Source organism: Episyrphus balteatus, chromosome 2 (assembly GCF_945859705.1).
Source record: "Episyrphus balteatus chromosome 2, idEpiBalt1.1, whole genome shotgun sequence".
NCBI classification, from domain to species: Eukaryota; Metazoa; Arthropoda; class Insecta; order Diptera; family Syrphidae; genus Episyrphus; species Episyrphus balteatus.
This window is the reverse complement of record NC_079135.1, coordinates 109484275-109499486: the sequence shown is the minus strand read 5'-3', so window position 1 is coordinate 109499486 and position 15212 is coordinate 109484275. Positions and strand designations below refer to the sequence as shown.

At 38.1% G+C, this 15212-nt stretch overlaps 1 protein-coding gene across 7 annotated transcripts in view; it reads left to right on the top strand.

Moving 5' to 3' along the window:
• LOC129910012 (homeobox protein 5) overlaps positions 1–15212 on the top strand; it is a 242130-nt gene that overhangs the window by 224416 nt on the left and 2502 nt on the right. For 2 of the 7 annotated variants that reach the window (XM_055987238.1, XM_055987236.1), the window contains 8 exons: positions 1829–2206; positions 8956–10586; positions 10649–10900; positions 10966–11369; positions 11441–11805; positions 12189–12230; positions 14626–15007; positions 15074–15188. In XM_055987238.1, coding sequence (XP_055843213.1) covers positions 1829–2206; positions 8956–10586; positions 10649–10900; positions 10966–11369; positions 11441–11805; positions 12189–12230; positions 14626–15007; positions 15074–15188 — 3569 coding nt within the window. The remainder of the gene's footprint in view (positions 1–1828; positions 2207–8955; positions 10587–10648; positions 10901–10965; positions 11370–11440; positions 11806–12188; positions 12231–14625; positions 15008–15073; positions 15189–15212) is intronic. The other 5 variants (XM_055987240.1, XM_055987237.1, XM_055987241.1 and 2 more) reach the window with 5 other exon arrangements.

Here is a 15212-nt window from a genome sequence, read left to right as displayed (position 1 = left end):
TCTCTTCAACTCTCACCATGTGGTATGGTGGAGTATGTTACGTGTGTTTGCTTTATACTCACCGTCACCATGCATCCTTCTGTCAAGAAGCGAAAGCGCCTTTAACTTTTTTGTTTTTTTAATTTTTTTTATTGCATATACGCTGGGCTTGGCGCAAAAACACACAGCCGTCGCCTTTCGTCCGTCGTGTGTGTTTTTTTGCTGCGCTCGGAGAGATGACAGCAGATTAATTTAGTAGTCAAGAGTGCCGGCAGACGGCGCGGTGGTAGTAGATAATTGCTGGGGGTGCAAATTGATTATAAGACTTGGTCCGTTTTCTAAGCTTGACTCTCGATGCCTCCTACTGTGTCTCAACGAGACTGTGATAGATGAATGGAGTTGAGTTGGTTTCCTATACCTACTTCAACTCGTTGTTCAACTCACTCTCCTTTTAGTCTTATTTTTAATGAAATTCATTCATTAATTCTTTTAATCAGCCATTAATTGGCAATTAATTAAAATGCAAATTGAACATATTTTATGCTGACACGCTGACATGGCCGTAGGCTGTGTTCAGCGGCTCGGCTATATTGCCGATGCCGCCAGAACACACTGCGCTGCTCCGCCTGATGGATGCATTTATCTGGTGTTCATTCTTGTTTTTTTTTTTTTTTAATTTTAATATGCTGTTGCTTTGGTTAGGGTGCTACTCGTTAGTTGATACTTAATTTTCCTGTCGCTGTTGATCAATTTAAATTAGTTCCGCCTGTTGGGCATTTTTAGGCGGTTCGATGAACACTCTCTCATGTTATGCCGCCGCACCCAGGAACGAAACGAACAACACAACACATCATGACACAAACCTAAAATTAACAAAAAGTATAAAAAAAGCCAAACTCAGCAGCGAAGCAGCGACGGCGACAATCTATCGTGGTAATCAAGTTTTTAATAGGTAGTAGCCACTTTTAGTAGCCTGTCAAGGGGTTAAATCATGTAGCGAGTAAAATAGATGCATAATTTGTAGCCAATAACATGGTCAGATACATTTTGGTGTTAAAAATGTGACCTCTCTGATGGCGAAGCAAAGCAACGACACGATACGTTGAACACAACCATCAGCATAAAGCAACACAAATTGTAAAATGTGTGGTGGGATTAGAAACAAAAGCTGTGTCGTGCGTTCGGGGATTAATGGTAATGGGTTGGCTTTAAAACGTCATTATCAAATGTCATCAAGTTGTCATAGTCTTTTGGTTAATGGAGAAGTTTTTTTTTTTCATTTTTTTATTGTCCATTCCATGATGATGAAGGTTGCTTGCCGTTGCTATAACGACCGCGATGCTAATGAAATATTAAGCTAAGCGGATTTATCAATTAAATGTGTCAGAATAGGTATTTAGGTTATGGGGCATTTTTAATTATTTTAATTAGTTGGGTATATCTAAAGAATTAAGCTTGGTCTTGATAAGATTGACATTTATTTAGACAAAGATGAGAGGAATTTTAAAGTGAGAATTTTTAACAGATAGCCTTAAAAGCCTTGTATGCATAAATTAAGTATCATGGTGGTTGGAATCGAAGTGGAACGATATTAAGCTTATGCGGGGATTACGATTTGGTGTAACACCTTGACATTGACATATTGCCTTTTATATGGTTTGAGAAAACATTCCGTGCGTTTAAGCATGGGATGTAAAAAAATGACACATTTGACGTACAGTGCAATTCTCGAAAAAATCTGACATTTGACATTTAACGAACAGTCAAAGTTTACGAAAACTTTGACAACACTAATGCATTTATGAAAATTGATTTATCTAATCTTTTTTTCTCATTCTTGTATTTCCAGGGTTCTGATGGAGGGTCAGTGGTTTTTCCATCCACACCAACACAAGTTACAAATACAACACCCAGCCCAACAACACCAAGAAAATCATCGGATTTTCCAAATCAAACTGGTCTGCCTCTCAGCAACGGGCCATTGGGGCTGGGAGGCAGTGCTAGTCCAGTTCCTGTACAATCGCCGACAACAGCAGCAATTGTTGCTGGTGGTGGCGTTAAAGGAGGCAGTATTGTTGTTGGGAGTGTTGGTGGTAGTGGTGGTGGCAGCATTGGAATGGCCGTTGGTGTTGGACCTGGTCAAACACAACAACCAGCACCATCACCGGCACCGGCTGCGTTACCACCACCAAATTTGCCACCGCCTTACACAACAACACCAATGCAGGTAAGATAAAAATTAAATTATAAAATTTAAGTGTTGTACAGCTTTTTGTATACAAGTCTGTTGTACAACCCTGTTTAAACCTTGGTTCAAGTTTTAAACTCGATGATTTTAGCGGTTTTACTCTGGTTTAAGCCTTTTTTCCCTTTTAGCATTTGTCAGTTTCTGCAAAGTAATGGTTTTTACTTTTTACATTTAAAGATTCAGCAGTGCCTGCTTTAACGATACTTCAGCTTTTCAGTGAATTATTTCATTACAATTTCACATACAATTTTGACGTTTATCAAAAGTTTGTTTATTCGTAGAAGAGGTGTGTTCAACACTCATTTAACCACAAAGTATTTCACCAAAAGTTGTTTAAATTCATAACAGTTTGTCAAGCTTCGCATTTTGTATACAGCATAACTATTTTCTAAACTAACAGCATTACCACCATAACCAAACATTAATATCAACAAAATTTACGAATAATATGCGATTCCCTGTTGTCTTCCTCTTCATACACTGGTTTTGTCTTTTTCTCAAAACCCAAACAGAAAAACATCCATTGGAAGTTTGTTCCCTCAGCAAGTGGCATTTTTAAGTGGGTAACAAGAAGATAAGAGGCACACACGAGAGTGTTGTATGAATGTTTACATTTGCTTAACCGAAGACATGGTGCTGCAAGTGTGTTTACACACAACACCAGTTTGTGCGCGGGCGCTGATTACATTTAAAAACTTTTTTTTCTTACTTTTCTACCCATAAATCTGAATGTAATTGAACTGCTTAACCAAGGATGATATGAATAAGGCATATATAAAGAAGCAAAACTTCAACAAACACTTGAATATGTCGACTTGAAGAAGAGTTCATTTATTAACTCTTAACTTTTTAGGAATTGATAGGGTAATTTTCATTTTTGTTGGTTTTCTCTTTTTAAAAAGAGTCATGATGAAAATCGATAACGAGAGTTTTGAGTTTTGCAAATTGGTAATAAATTCAAGTACTTGCACATAATGTATATACAATTGAAAAAAAAAAATCTGAATTAATTCTTTCTAAATTATAGCATGGAAAGTGTTGGGAAAATAATGACAAACCATTTCAGTTATTTTGTCTATAAGACTTCTTTTTAAAAAATTATAAATCTTTTAAGACTTCGTTTGAATTTTGACATAAACGTCATATTTTTGCCATGGCCCTCTTATATTCGACACTAAACTAGCGCCGTTTGACAATTTCGATTGGAATTGAATTAAACAAAAAAGGACATGAATTTCACTCACCCCGTTATGTGAGGTAGATATGAATGAATAAACGTCAAATTTTTGTTTTGGCCCTTTAATATTCGACATTAATTAAGCGAAGTTTGACAACTTTGATTGTAATTGAATTAAACGAAAAAGAGTGTCAATTTTACTCAGCAAGTTTGACAACTTTGATTGTAATTGAATTAAACGAAAAAGAGTGTCAATTTTACTCAGCAACGACGCCACCTGTCTTCAAGAAGTGGTATTTATTGATCGACTCTCATACATTCACAGAATAAAAGACTCATCTTTTATTTTGTATATAATTCTTTTTTAAAATTTTGTCCGATGTACATTGTACGAATATACCTACTGCCATATTGCATTTCACTTGCACACGACATTCAATTTGACGGTCAAGTAACTTCTCAATTGTTTACTCATTCAAAAACAGAAATGTGATCACTGGTGTAATATAAGATGAAGATCTTAGCAAAAAAAAAAAAAATGGGGTCTTTCATTCATACATTCAGTAGACAGAAAAATTCATTGAATGAAAACCTTAAAGTAACCTTTGATGTCTCTTTCATAAATAATAAGATTTGGTTCATGTACATATTTCTTTTTGTTATATGAGAAACTCGAATGAAATTTGATGAACTTGAACAACAGGTATAAGTAATCTGATCCATAAGTGAATTAAAGTACCTACCATTGTGGTGAGTTTTTTGTTTTGTGTTTTTTTGTTCTTTGAAAAAAAAAAAAACTAAAAAGAAGCATTTACTTTGTTGACATCTTAAGTGTCATTTACGAGGTCTTTTTTGTGTGGTAAAACAAATGACAATCAGATGTGTCATAATTTTTTTTTCATAAAAGACGTGATCACGTAACGTAAAGTAACTTTAGTTGATAAAATTGTAAGAAATAATAACTATAATGTTTGCTTAACGGTTTGAATTACGTTGACGTTTAAGATATTATTTATATTTGTCTACAACTGAGGCCTGAAACCTTTTACAATAAACCATCTACCCAGAACTTTTATTTTAAACAAACAGATCTAATTAAAACATTCCTATAATAAAGTCAAACCGCTTTATAGAAGACGATAATGTGTTGATGATCCCAATAAACTCATTAACTTACCTATAGAACACATATAGAAGCAAATACTATCTACCATCAGTTTATCTCGTTTTAAAAATGTTTTTCCATTTATCCCAAAACTTGTTCAAAAATTAAAATTTTCTTGCGTTCCTTTGGGGGAAAATGTGCTAAAGAATCGAAAACTTAGAAAACGGGTTAATTAGTAAAAGCAGTAATTGGTTTCTCTTTGCACGAGATTGGAATATTATGCAAACCACGCGCAAAAAGCAGAGAAAACACTAACACACACAACATCAACAATTAAAGTTGGGAGAGAAAAGTTTAAAATGAATTTTACACAGAGTTATCAAATTAACATTATAAGCGCAGCACAGTGGTTACATATATAGCAGCACCGCTTTGACTTAATTCAAATCCCTGCCACCTAAATCTCGCACCATAACACCACAACACGAGTTGAAAAACAAAATCCAGTTCTAAACAAATTTCATCCCCATTTTATGTCTGTGCAAGTTGCTTATATGCAAAAAAAAAAATACAAGAAAATGTTAAATACAAACTGCCTCATCACACCTTAGCCACCACCAACATCGACCGCATATTTTTCATCATATCAATGCCGGCAGGGAAAAATAAAAAGGATCAAAAAATGGAATCCTTTAACTTTCGCCCCGGAAGAAAGACTTGAATCCAGGGTTGACACTCTTAAAAAACATCGAAGAAAAGCTTTAGCTTTGCTTATTTGTAAAATAATTAAAAATTGTCTAAAAGGTGAACACGCCTAAAATTAATAATAATCTGACAGTTGTTGGATCTGTTTTTTCGAAACAAGAATTTTTCATTCTGTTTTCATTCGGAAAATAAAATCTATAGTCATGAAGTGAAATTTTTTAGTTTGTTTTTAGAGGGCGCTTAGATCGAATTCAATAATGGAAGTAAGGAGATGAGATATACTTTTCTGTTTGAAATTTGACATATTTTTTAGTTCGTTCGTTAGCTTACTTTTTTGGTGACGCTGTTTTTTTTTTCATGATAGTACTATAGATTTTATATACAGCCCTATTCTGCTATTCGATTAACGTGAATCGAAGGATTCCCTTTCTTAATCATGCCAAATTGGCTTTGAAAAACTTCTAACTTTCAATAGAAAAGTGTTATTCCCATCTATTTTAGGAATTCTAAAGAAATAAAAATTGTCTAAATTTAATTTTAAACACCTTTTAAACGCTTCTTATTTTGGACTTTTACGTGAATCGAATATCAGAATAGGCCTGATACAAAGGACTGGTGGATTTGAAAATTAGGTCTGTTCCACACTTATTATGCACTAAATTAGGAAGTCTGTCAAATTTCTCATATTTCTGCCCAAAGAAATTCTTGGGACTAAATTTGTCAGGGTGGTGATATTTTGTACACTCTTGTGGATGCTCTCTTCCACGAAAAAATGAAAAATATGCAGAATTTTTGAAGTTGAAAACAGATTCGTTACCAAAAATAACCAAATATTACTTAAGTCGGAAGTCTGAGACCGAATGTAGAATGCATCTGACAGATGTCAAATTAAAGTTTCTTCACATATTATCCCCATTCCTTTTGGAGGTTTACAAGAACTTATCGAGTACTTAAGTAGTTATTTTGCAAAAGTCGCGTTCTTTTGGAGGCGGTTCACTCCTCATGAGTATTTAAGCCCTGCTTCTTTTGGATTTGGTAAAGAACTACAAGTAGTTTACTAGCGATTTTTAAATCAATACAATTTCCATATACTCGAACAGCGAAGTATGAGTAATTCTAGTAGAAAATGTACTAGATCATCTACTCACGAGTAGTCTACCACCTCCATTGCTTTTATAAGCAATTTTCAATGGAATCCACTTACAACGAAATCAAAGCGATTCTTATTTATTCGGACAAAAAAGCATGAGTAAAATAAATGTAATAGATCATCTAATCATGAGTACTCTGCCAAATCTTCAGAAACACGTCTTTTAGTTTTTTTTTTTGGTAGTAGACTACTTACGAGTAGATGATTAAAAGATCTAGTACTGCCAGCTAAAAATAATTTTCTGCTGGAGTAAATACAAATGTGTAGTTGGTAGTACTAGATTTTTCGTGTTCATCTACTTCTGAGTACTTGGGGACTTCCAAAGAATCGCGGCATTTTTAGTATGAGATAAACAAAAAAAAAACTCTTAATACCAAATGATCCACTCCAATTTAAACAATAAAGTGTCAACCAGGTTAATGCGCCATCATCGAATACCAAAGAAAAACCAACCACAAAATCCAACTCTTCATTCTCGTTCTATATGAGTATAAAGCTCCTCCGGCTCTGGCATCATCATCATCATCATGATTGCCGCTGCCGTTGTGCATGGATATAAGTAGAAAAAATTCCCAAATGGGAATCTGTTTGTAGTTCAAATAATTGCTTTGAATTACAAATGGCGCAACGACGATGTCGAAATCGACGGCGGCGGCTATACGATGTCGTATAGTCAAGAGTATAGGAACAGCCAATGCTCTGCTCCTTCTCTATAGAAAATTTCTATACGACAAAAATATGCTTCTGCTTCTATGTACTTCCACTTCCACCATTACCGTTGAAAAGAGCTCCTCTGCTTCTGTTGGCTTCTCTGCCTCTGCTCTGTGCTTAAAAAACAGGGGTCGTTTTAAAATGTTCCATCTGTGTGTACCTCCTATACACATTTTATATTATGAGATGGGGTTGGGATGAGGGTTTATACGATTGAGCAAAAAGGGATTGTAGATAGCGACAGAATTGTGGAGAGGTATTAAAACAAAATGGTTCCTGTCTCGGTAGTTCCTGTTCCGGTTTGTTCTCTTCCTCTCTTTGTCTGTAAACGACAACGCCAACGGAACGACGACGACGATGAACGAACCGAAACCAAACCAAACGAATGAATGAATGAACGTCTATGCTCTCTATGGTATCCTTGCGTTGCTTTTGCTTCTGACGATGACAACGAATACGAATTTTAATCCTCCAGAGGGGGATGAGCTAGCACAGAGAAGGAATGTCGGTTTAACGCGCCATGCTATACGCCATCATGAACTCTTTCTCACTCGTCCTCTCGTCCTACCACAAAGCAGCGTGAAAATCAGTCGAGGTAAATTGGAAAATCCCAAGTTAGCTGCTGCATATCCACTTAATCGGATGGCGGAATTGTTTTAACAGTAAGTGGTGGTTAGAGGAAATATACCGAAGGCAGCGGCATGATGGAGATTCATTCTCTCTCTCTACGGTTAATACGATGACGACGGCGAAGCTTGTGCTATACAAAGATAATCAAATGATATTGGTAATGCGATTACAAAGTCCGAAAAGGGCGGATTATATTGCCGGCAGATTGATGAAAAGCAACGATTTTATCGCGCTAGAAGGGGAAACAGCAAAGCTATCGTCTGTAAAGTTAGCATTAATTGAATTTATTAACGCAAAGGGCCATAATATTAAGTTGGGTATTGGTATTATATTTGTTTATTAAATGATGAGAGAATTTTTGTTTAAGCAAATCCATGATAGGGTTAATTTTGGTTATTGAATTAGAGTAGAATTTGCATTGTTTGTCTTAAAGATTATGCTAGTTTTTCCAGGACAAAGTTATCCCAAATTCAAAACATTATGAAAAATAAACTTTTTCTTCTTCAAAATGTCAAATATTAATGGTTCCCGATCAATGAAGGATCCGGCTTTTCAAATTTCATGACTTCAGCGTACGGCCTCCAGTCGTGGAGACCGTTTGATTGATGTGGCATCCGCTACCGCTTGGTCTATGAAACGAAGATTCGGTTTACTTTTGAATACGACTTCACGGAATTATTAGTCGTCTTCTAACAAGTTGAATATTGCGATATAGCTTACCTTACAGATATAGCCATCGACACATTTCAAATGGCGGAAGGTTTTTCCGTGCGATGGACTATGAAGCCAGTTCTGAGTTCGATTCCGACTGAACTTTACCTGAAAAATCTTTCTCTCAAAGCAACCCAGAAGGTTTACATTCGCTCTTGTCAACGTCCATGCATCTGCACCATACAGCAAAGATGATTTAGTAGTATAGGGCTTCCTTGGTTCTTTGAGAGAGGACTTTACAGCTTAAATGCCTTTTAGCCCCAAAAAAACAGCGATTGGAAAGAGTTATTCTTCGATTTATCTCTCTATGGAACTCGCATATACCAAGTTGGTATATCCTTGCGAGGTCTCTATTAGCTTGCGAATTTTGTTTCCCTAATAGCAATACTTCATTTCCTTAATCGCTTCCGTGAAAATCCGATGCTTCTCCGTTTTCTATCGTTTGTAAAGCTCATTGCCAGCTCTTGACCCTATTTATGCCTATAGCTTTTACATTTTCTAAAAAACCCTTCTAAATCTACCTTTTTTATCATTTTCAGGTCTCAAATGGTCCAATAAGCACACATTTGTTACCGATCTCAACACAACCGCAAATGGTGACGGGCCATATTAAGCCACTATCTGCGACAGCAAAAATTCCTCCAACGAGCACAACAACATCGTCGCCTAGCAATAAACTGCAACAACAACAACAACAGCAGCAGCAATTGCAACAACAGCAGCAACAATTGCAACAACAGCAACAACAATTGCAACAACAACAGCAACAACTGCAACAACAACAGCAGCAGTCGCAGCAGCAACAACAACTGCCTCATTCCCCACAAACAGCGACATCAGCATCTCCTAAGCCACCCGGTTCTATTCATTCACCGGTTGGCATTAGCTCTTTAGTTGGCTCACCACTAACAACATTGGCTAATGGCTTTGCCACATCAATACCACCATCGATAACTACATCGCATCCCATAACCAGTTCTCGAGTATCACCAACATCCCCATCAATACAACAACAGCAGCAGCAGCATCCGCAATTGCAACAACTGACGCAGGCGCCACAACAAATGCAAGTTACGACCAATAACAGCGGCAATAGCGGCAGCAACAGCAGCAACATCAATAGCAACATCAGCACCAGTAGTAGCCTAAGTTTAAATAGTAATAGCGGTAGCAGTTTAGTACAACCAATTCCTGGATCGCTGGCAGTTCCGATGCCACAGCCTCCACCAGCAACAGCGCCCGCTGCCCCACCACCAATCGCACCGAGTGTTCATCATCCGGGATTGGATAGTGCGGCAGCGGCAAGCGGACGCACAAATAGTCCCGCTGTGGCCACCGGGGCAGTGCACACTGCTACAGCGCCTTCAGTGAATGGTGCAAGTATAGCTGCGAATGGTGGCACTAGTAGTATTCCACCATCGGCAGCGTACCGGACGCCATACCCTAACTATCCGCTGTATGCTCCGTACAATAACTTGCACCATAGCCCGTATCTGCCTCCAGCAGTGCCATCGCCGACAGCGTCACCACGCACCATCGATTCCCGGACTGGTAATCGGGAATCGCCACTGATAGTCTCGAAATCTGTGCGGCCGCATACGCCGTCAAGCGGCGGCAGCGGGGTCATGATGCCTGGCGGCAATAGTAACAATGGTTTACCTATTTCGTCGCCAGGACAGACTAATCCGCATGGTTCAATACCCTCTTCGCCACATCCCCAGCAGTCACAATCGCCATACGGACCACCACCACACATGATGAGTGTCCAGTCGGCGAGTGGTGGCGTTGGGCCGCAGCAAACTCTTCTAGCAGGCAGCATTCTCAGGGATCAGCAGTCATCATTAAGCGCCCAACTTCAACACCAGCATCAACACCAACAGCATATGCAACGGCAGCAACAATTGGCGCTATCGCACCACCATCAACAACAGCAACAACAACAGCAGCAACAACAACAACAGCAGCATCAGCAAGCTGCTGCTCAACACCAGCTGGCGCTGCAGTCCCATCAACATGCCCAGCACATGCAACAGGGGCCGGGTCAACAGCACCAGATGCCGCCACAGCACCCCTCAGTTGCCGGCCTTGGTGTAAACAGTTCATCATCTGTGATTCCACGAACTCATTCGCCGAGAGGACATAGTCCGAATCGGGAACGGGAAAGTTATAGGTAGGTTTTACCATGTCTTCCAAATGAAACTGAATTAACCTTTTGTTGTTTTAATCTTACAGTAGTAATGTAAGTAGTTTGTCGAGATCATCGGCAACGACGCCTGGTGGCAGCGTCGGATTGCCATACAATACTGCTCCACAAGCTGGACCATCACCATCAGCGCTGCAACAGCATTACAATAGTAATAGCAGTAGTAGTAGCAGTTCCCATGGTGCGACCTCCTCGCCACTGTCACTGCCACCGACATCCATTGGTGCCGCGACCACTCCTTCTAGTCTACCATATCCGCCCAAGAATTCTTGGCCGTCAAGGTAAGTCTTAAAACGATCAATTCAGCTAGGAATGGTTTTAATGTGTTTTTTGTATTGACTTGCAGCTCAACTAATGCGACGCAACTATCGCCGGCCACAACGAGTACTGTGACGCGACCTACACCTCCCCCAACCCTACCACAACAACAACAACAACAACAGCACCAGCAGCAGCAACAACAACAGCAACAACAACAGCAACAACAACAGCAGCAGCAGCAACAACAACAACAACAACAGACTTCATCGAGTAGCGCTAATTCAGCTTCGCCGCATCATTCGTCGGCGTCAACGACGCATTCCACATTTCAGCCCCCACTGTTTGCTGCGCCGCATCCGCCACCGGTTGCTGTTAGCTCCGCATCGACTACAGCTCCACATCCATTCTCCGCAGAATCTCTCTTCCAGTCAAGCAAAAGTAAGAATCCACAGAATTTGATGGAACCTCTTAAGGATGTGTTTCCTAAAGGTTACCACTAGAAACGCTCTGGAGACTAACTTAACTCTAACATTAATTTTTTCATTTTTAATCTTTTACAGCTGATCAAGCAGATCTCCTCCGTCGTGAGCTAGATAGCCGATTTTTGGATCGTTCCGGATTGGCTGTCCCACCGCCAACCTATTTACGGCAAGAACTCCATCATCATCAGCACCAACATACGCACCTGCATCAGCACCAGCATCAACAATTGATGCCATCGGCGCCGCCACCAGCTGCAACATCAATGTTTCCCCCGCCACTATTCAAGGATATACCCAAAATGGGTGCCGTTGATTCGCCTTTCTATAGGACCAGTCTGGGTATACCTGGTTATCCAGGTTATTCGCCCAGTCTGTTGCACCCCGGACTTGGCGGTCCGACACCGTTTGTGCCTCCTAGCCATCTGCCATCTTTTGCTCCAAAGGTAATTACAAAAAATTATACCGTTATCATGAAAAGACATTGTGGTGAAATTCATTGAATTCGCCGCAAAGCATTTATTTTGTGTGACAACGGCGGTGGCGTTTTTTTAACACTTTTCATTTATCTTTAACTTTATTTTTTGGTATTTTGGATTTCTGACTTATTTGCTTTTGATTTCACCATCAAAATAACAGAATTCTATTTTCGCCATGTACATAAATTCGCTTAATATTTTACACACACACATAAACACGCCAATTTCATACGCTTTTTTTTATACGTTTCATGAAACTATTCAAACAAAAATATTCTTTACTTTTGTTTCTTAAAAAAAAAAAAATTCATCTCGCTAACACTCATTCATTCTTTCATTTCGTTTCGCAGCAACCGACCCCGATCGTTGATCCCACTAAGCCTAAGCAAATGGTAGGTTTAAGTTTGTTTTCTCATTTTATTTCACATATTTCAATCAACCAAAAAAAAAAAAAAATCATCTCTTTTTTTTATATTTTTTTGTTTGTGTTTGTATGGATAAAACAATGTGTTACGATTATGATAAAGTATTTTATTTTGATTTAAAATAAGTAAAGAAAAGAGGTATTATTGACCTCTAGAATGGTAAGTGGCTTAGAAAGAAGGAGAAACAGGTAATTTTGAAAAACTAGAACAAAAAGTCATGAAATTCTGACTAATTTTGCAAAAGTCTGCATCACAAAACAGCATGACTCAAAATTCGGTATTCTCATTACTTAAGACTCTCATAAAAATATTTACCACACTATTTTCTATACTATTCATACAACTAATGAGTGGTCTGGACCACTCTTAAGTTATGATCGCTTATTCCGAAAAAAAAACTATGAAAACTTTCACCATACTTATAATACGATTTATGAGTGGTGAATATTGAGGCAAATAATGTTATAAGCGATTGAAGAATTACGGCCTCAATCAACTTATGTCGATACTTTGTTAAATGAGAAATAAATGTACAACAGAACAGGACACAGCAAAAAAAGTCAAACAAAATTTAACAGTTTTCCGAATCTGTTCTGATTCTGACTCATAAGCAAGTAGAGAAAATCGTGTTCTGTATTGTTCCAGACAGGGTCATTATACATTACTGAATGCCCTTCGGAACAGAAACTTCCGAACTAGAGTTTAACACCAAAAACGTTTTTTCTAAGTTTTTAAGGAAACCGGTTGGCAGTTTATAGGCAGCAAATTTTTATAGTTGCAAACTTTTTGGTGACTACTATGAAAGCGTAATTGGAGTACGAACTGCTCTAGATACAGCGAATAGGTGTTACAAATGTAGCAAAGGTCACTTTCATGCCATCAGGTACACTGATGGTTCGCGAACCTCTAAGGGAACTGGAGCAGGAACATTTGGGCTTAGTACCAAACTTTCCATTTTATGGAACAGTTTTCTAGCATATTTGAAATTAAGGGTATATATAAATGTGCAGAGCGAAATCTCGAAAGAAAATACCCAAGAAAGAGCTAAACGAAATTGGCAAGATTAACAACATAAGACTCTATTGGGTCCCTGGACATGTTAGAGTTGAAAGAAACGAAGAAGCAGACACCTTAGCAAAGGCACGTACCATATTGCGGAATTGCAGATATTATGATCAAAAATATGAGAAGGCCAAAAGAACAAACATTTGGAATTATACTCTTAAACTCAGGCAGGCAAAATTATTACTTTTCCAATCATACATACATAAATTCGATAAAGAACACACAAATTGACAATTTCATTGGGAATCGTGTCATTGAACCAGCAGAATACATAGCTTAAAATGCTATTGGGATATTCATATTCTTTTGACGAGTAGCAAGTGACTGCTTAACCTACCACTGCACAATCACAAATCACCGCAAATGAGTTATGACTAATCAGGTTTCCCAATCCTGTTTAGAACGTGACCTTACATTTCACAAGCAATTATTAGGATCACTAAAATAGTGGTATGTAGCGCTTAAGCGATAAGATCTTCTACTGAACAAATCTGTCAATCCCAACCTTTAACGTTCTTTAAAAAAAGGTAACAAAACAGTGCCAAAGTATCTCTCAGAATTGAATTCGTCAAAAAAGACATAAAGTTGCTTTTTTTAAAAAACCGGCATAACTCTAAAATCCTGGCTTTTGAGTTATTTATGCCAATATACCTATTGGAAACAATACATTCTTAATTTTTTGTAAATTAAAAGGATTGCATCCTATCACACAGCTGATTCTTTTTCTTCAATTTATGAAAATAGTATGGAGAATTGAAAAACTTGGAAAAACAGCTTTACTGAAAAATTAAGATTTTTGAGTTATATCAGTTTTTTTAAAACATCGACGATAATATTGAACAATTTTAGAGGCAGTTTCTAGTAGAGAATCACTAGGCACTACGCAATCTACAACCGTTTTGGAATACCGAATGATTTTAAATCAATTTCTTCCAAAATTTGGTTGCTATGCTATCATTTTGTGGTCGAGCAAACATACAAATCTCTTAATTTTGAATACAATTCCTTTAAAAATCGTAACACATTGAAAATTTTGGTATAAGATTCTCATTTTTAGTCCTGCATTTTGAAGTTAACTACATATTAAAATTTTTTAATTTTTTCTCATCATTCGGATTGCTTTTTATATTATTTTTTTTTTTTTTTTCATAAATATGCTCCTATCTGTGCACTAGTATTTTTCTATTAACTGCATTTTTACACTCTTTGTGTCGGTTGGATTATTCATTTAATTTATTTATCCACTTCTTTTCAACCAAGCAAACCTGTTAAAAATATTTTTGTATTTCTCTTTTAGAAAACTGGTCGATGGAATGCAATGCATGTGCGAATAGCGTGGGAGATCTACTATCACCAGAATAAACAAAATCCAGACAAAGCAGCTGCAGCAGCAGCCGCTGCAGCCGCCTCATCTGGTAATTCGAATAGTTCATCTGGATCAGGTGCTCCGCCGCCCTTAGGTCTAAAGCCATCACCAGCAACAATGAATGATATATTGCGATCACCATCGCATATGTTCAATTCATCGGCAGCGGCAGCAGCAGCTGCTGCTTCAGGTTTGCATCGACCTAGTGAAATGCAACCAACAGCTGGTTATCCACAAGGTCTTCCCGGCCGGTCACCATTCGAAACGTCGCCACTATCGGCGAGTTATCTTGGAGCACCGCCTAGTCATATGGGTAATTTATATAAAAGGAACTTCAATTAAGGAACAATTTATTAAATGTATATTAAATTTTGGATAGGTACAGCAGTCTCCCCATTCGGACGGTATCCTGGACCTTTTGTTGGTTTTGCTGGTCTGCCGCATTTTGGCCGGGATATTCCAATGGGCGCCGCCATTCATGATCCATGGAGAACGTAAGTTGTTATTTTTTTCTGATA